We start from the raw sequence: 2,609 nt of genomic DNA on the forward strand, positions 1-2,609 counted from the left end.
CCATGGGGTCAATTGGTGCTGTGGGGTCACTGGGTGCCATGGGGTCAATTGGTGCCATGGGGTCACTGGGTGCCATGGGGTCAGTTGGTGCTATGGGGACTTTTGGGGGCATAGGGGACACCGGGAGCTGAGAGGGCACTGGGTGCTGTGGGGGCATTGTGTGCTGTGGGGCCATTTGGTGCTTTGGGGCTATTTGGTGCCATGGGGACACTGGATGCTGTGAGGTCAATTTATGCCAAGGGGACACTGGGTGCCATGGGGACACTGGATGATGGGGAGACACGGGGTGTTGTGGGGCCATTTGGAGCTGTGGGGCCATTTGATGCCATGGGGACGCTGGGTGCCATGGTGTCACCGGGTGCCCTGCTGGCACTGACATGGTCCCCACAGCCGGACGCCCTGCTCACCAGTGTCCTGGCCCACCCACTGCTGGTGCCCCGGGACCGGCGCTTCACCCAGCCCTGCAGCACAGCCAGCGCTGCTGCCAGTGTCCTGCTGTCCCTGTCATCCCCACTCCCTGGGAGGGGACACGGCCCTTTGGAGAGCCCTGAACGCCCACTGCCCGAGAGGTGCTGTGGAGATGGGATGGAATAAAGATGGGGATTGGGATGGGGTGGAATAAGGATGGGGATTGGGATGGGGATGGGATGGGGATGGCATGGAATAATCACAGAATCACAGAATTGTAGGGGTTGGAAGGGACCTCCAGAGATCATTGAGTCCAACCCCAATAAGGGGTTCCATCGGTTCCATCGCAGTGCTGTCAAATAAGGATGGGGACGGGATGGGAATTGGGATAGGGATGGGATGGAATAAGGATGGGGATTGGGATGGGGATGGGGATAAGATGAGGATGGGATGGGGGTGGGATGGAATGGAATAAGGATGGGGACGGGACGGGGATGGGATGGGGATGGGATGGAATAAGGATGGGGCTGGGCTGGGCTGGGACTGGCGGCAATTTGGATCATGTGAGGTTGGGGCCAGTGGGTGCCCATGGGGTGGGCGCTGGGCTGGGTCTGGGCTTCTCCCCATACCAGAGCCGTGCTGTCCCACAGCCCAGTGCTCAGTGAGTCGCGCCTGCTCAGCCTGAGCCGCTCAGCCGTGCTGGCCGAGGTGGCATCTGCAGAGATGAGCCTGCATGCCATCTACATACACGAGGTGAGCAGCCCAGGCTGCGCGTCCCCACAGCCCCATCCCTGCCATCGCCCGTCCCCTGCTCTGTGCTGCACCCTTGCTTCTGTCTGGCCGTCGCCTCGCGCCCCACACCACCACCCCCACTTGGCCACCGGACCCCTGCACCCCACCGGTGTGCCCCATGGCGCAGCCGGGCTGTGGGGCGGCGGTAGGGCTCTGACCTTTTCCCCCCAGCTCCACCTGCAGCAGCAGCAGCAGAGCCCCGTGGGGCTGTGGGTGGCGGCAGGGGCTCCCAAGAGGCCCTTGGTGACCACAGGTGAGTGCTGCTGGGGGGTGGGGGGGGCTCCCAGACCCACACGGGGCTGTGGGGCGCTGACCCGTCCTGCTCCAGGCTCGGCCGCCCGCGCCTCACAGCTCGAGCTCCGGGAAATGCCTCTGGGTGGTTGGGCTGAGGAGGACGAGGAGGATGAGGATGAGGAGGAAGAGCAGACGACAAAGTAGCTGTGCTGCGTGCGGCCATGGTGAGCGCAGCCCAAGGCTCCGGAATGTCGGAGGATCGTCTGGGGCTCTGCCCACGGGGACCCCCATCCTGCTGCATCCCCACGCAATGTGGGGCCGTGGTCCCGCTGGGTGCTCCCGGCCCCCCAGGTGCTATATTTATATGGGGGGGCACGACACCGTGGGGCGCAGGTCTGAGCCCACGTGGGTCAGGGCCCCCCCCCCCTCGCCTGCTGTGGTCATGGTGGGGGCAGTGCTGGGCCCCGAGCAGCCCTGGGGGCAAATAAAGGTTTACAGAGCGTTGTGCCGTGCTGAGCGCTGCAGTGGGGCTGGAAGCCAGACATGTGGGAGCTGTGGGGGCACCGGGGGCCCTGGGGACATCGGGGACGGTGCTGGGTGTCGGGGGGGGCAATCGCTATGGATATCCGCAGTGTTTTGGCCACAGGATGCTGTGGGTGCACGGCGAGGTGCCACCCCACAACCCGCCCCACACCGCACCTCCCAGCCCCACTGGGACGCAGGACGCCAGGCAGGGCTTATCAAAACTAAAGCTTTACGGGGCGGGCGCAGCCCACAGCGCAGGGTGGGGGGGGGGTCAGGGGGCCGGGCCGGGGGCCGGGCGCTCCTGCATGGAGAAGGATTGGCTGCGGATGCGGAACGCCACCTCCTGAGTGCGGAACGTCAGCCCGAAGATGTCCTCGTGGTACCGGTTCTTGTCCTGTGGTCAGGTGGCACCGTGGGGACAGGGGGGGTCACCCCTGTGCCATCCCCATCCCATCCCCACCCCATCCCCTCCCCATCCCCATCCCATCCCCATCCCATCCCCTCCCCATCCCCATCCCATCCCCATCCCATCCCATCTCCATCCCCTCCCCATCCCATCCCCACCCCATCCCCACCCCATCCCCATCCCATCCCATCCCCATCCCCTCCCCATCCCATCCCCACCCCATCCCATCCCCATCCCATCCCAT

The 2,609-nt window shown here is 65.2% G+C and overlaps 1 protein-coding gene across 1 annotated transcript in view; it reads left to right on the top strand.

Moving 5' to 3' along the window:
• LOC122192304 (autophagy-related protein 9A-like) overlaps positions 1 to 1,946 on the top strand; it is a gene marked incomplete at its 5' end in the record, with an annotated part of 4,808 nt that extends 2,862 nt beyond the window's left edge. Inside the window, 4 exons of the mRNA XM_042892833.1 lie at positions 391 to 569; positions 1,059 to 1,161; positions 1,372 to 1,453; positions 1,529 to 1,946. Coding sequence (XP_042748767.1) covers positions 391 to 569; positions 1,059 to 1,161; positions 1,372 to 1,453; positions 1,529 to 1,638 — 474 coding nt within the window. The remainder of the gene's footprint in view (positions 1 to 390; positions 570 to 1,058; positions 1,162 to 1,371; positions 1,454 to 1,528) is intronic.
• Between the last annotated feature and the right edge of the window lie 663 nt (positions 1,947 to 2,609).

Source organism: Lagopus leucura, unplaced genomic scaffold (genome assembly GCF_019238085.1).
Source record: "Lagopus leucura isolate 7727_CA_CO unplaced genomic scaffold, USGS_WTPT01 33665-0_obj-0_obj, whole genome shotgun sequence".
Classification (NCBI taxonomy): Eukaryota; Metazoa; Chordata; class Aves; order Galliformes; family Phasianidae; genus Lagopus; species Lagopus leucura.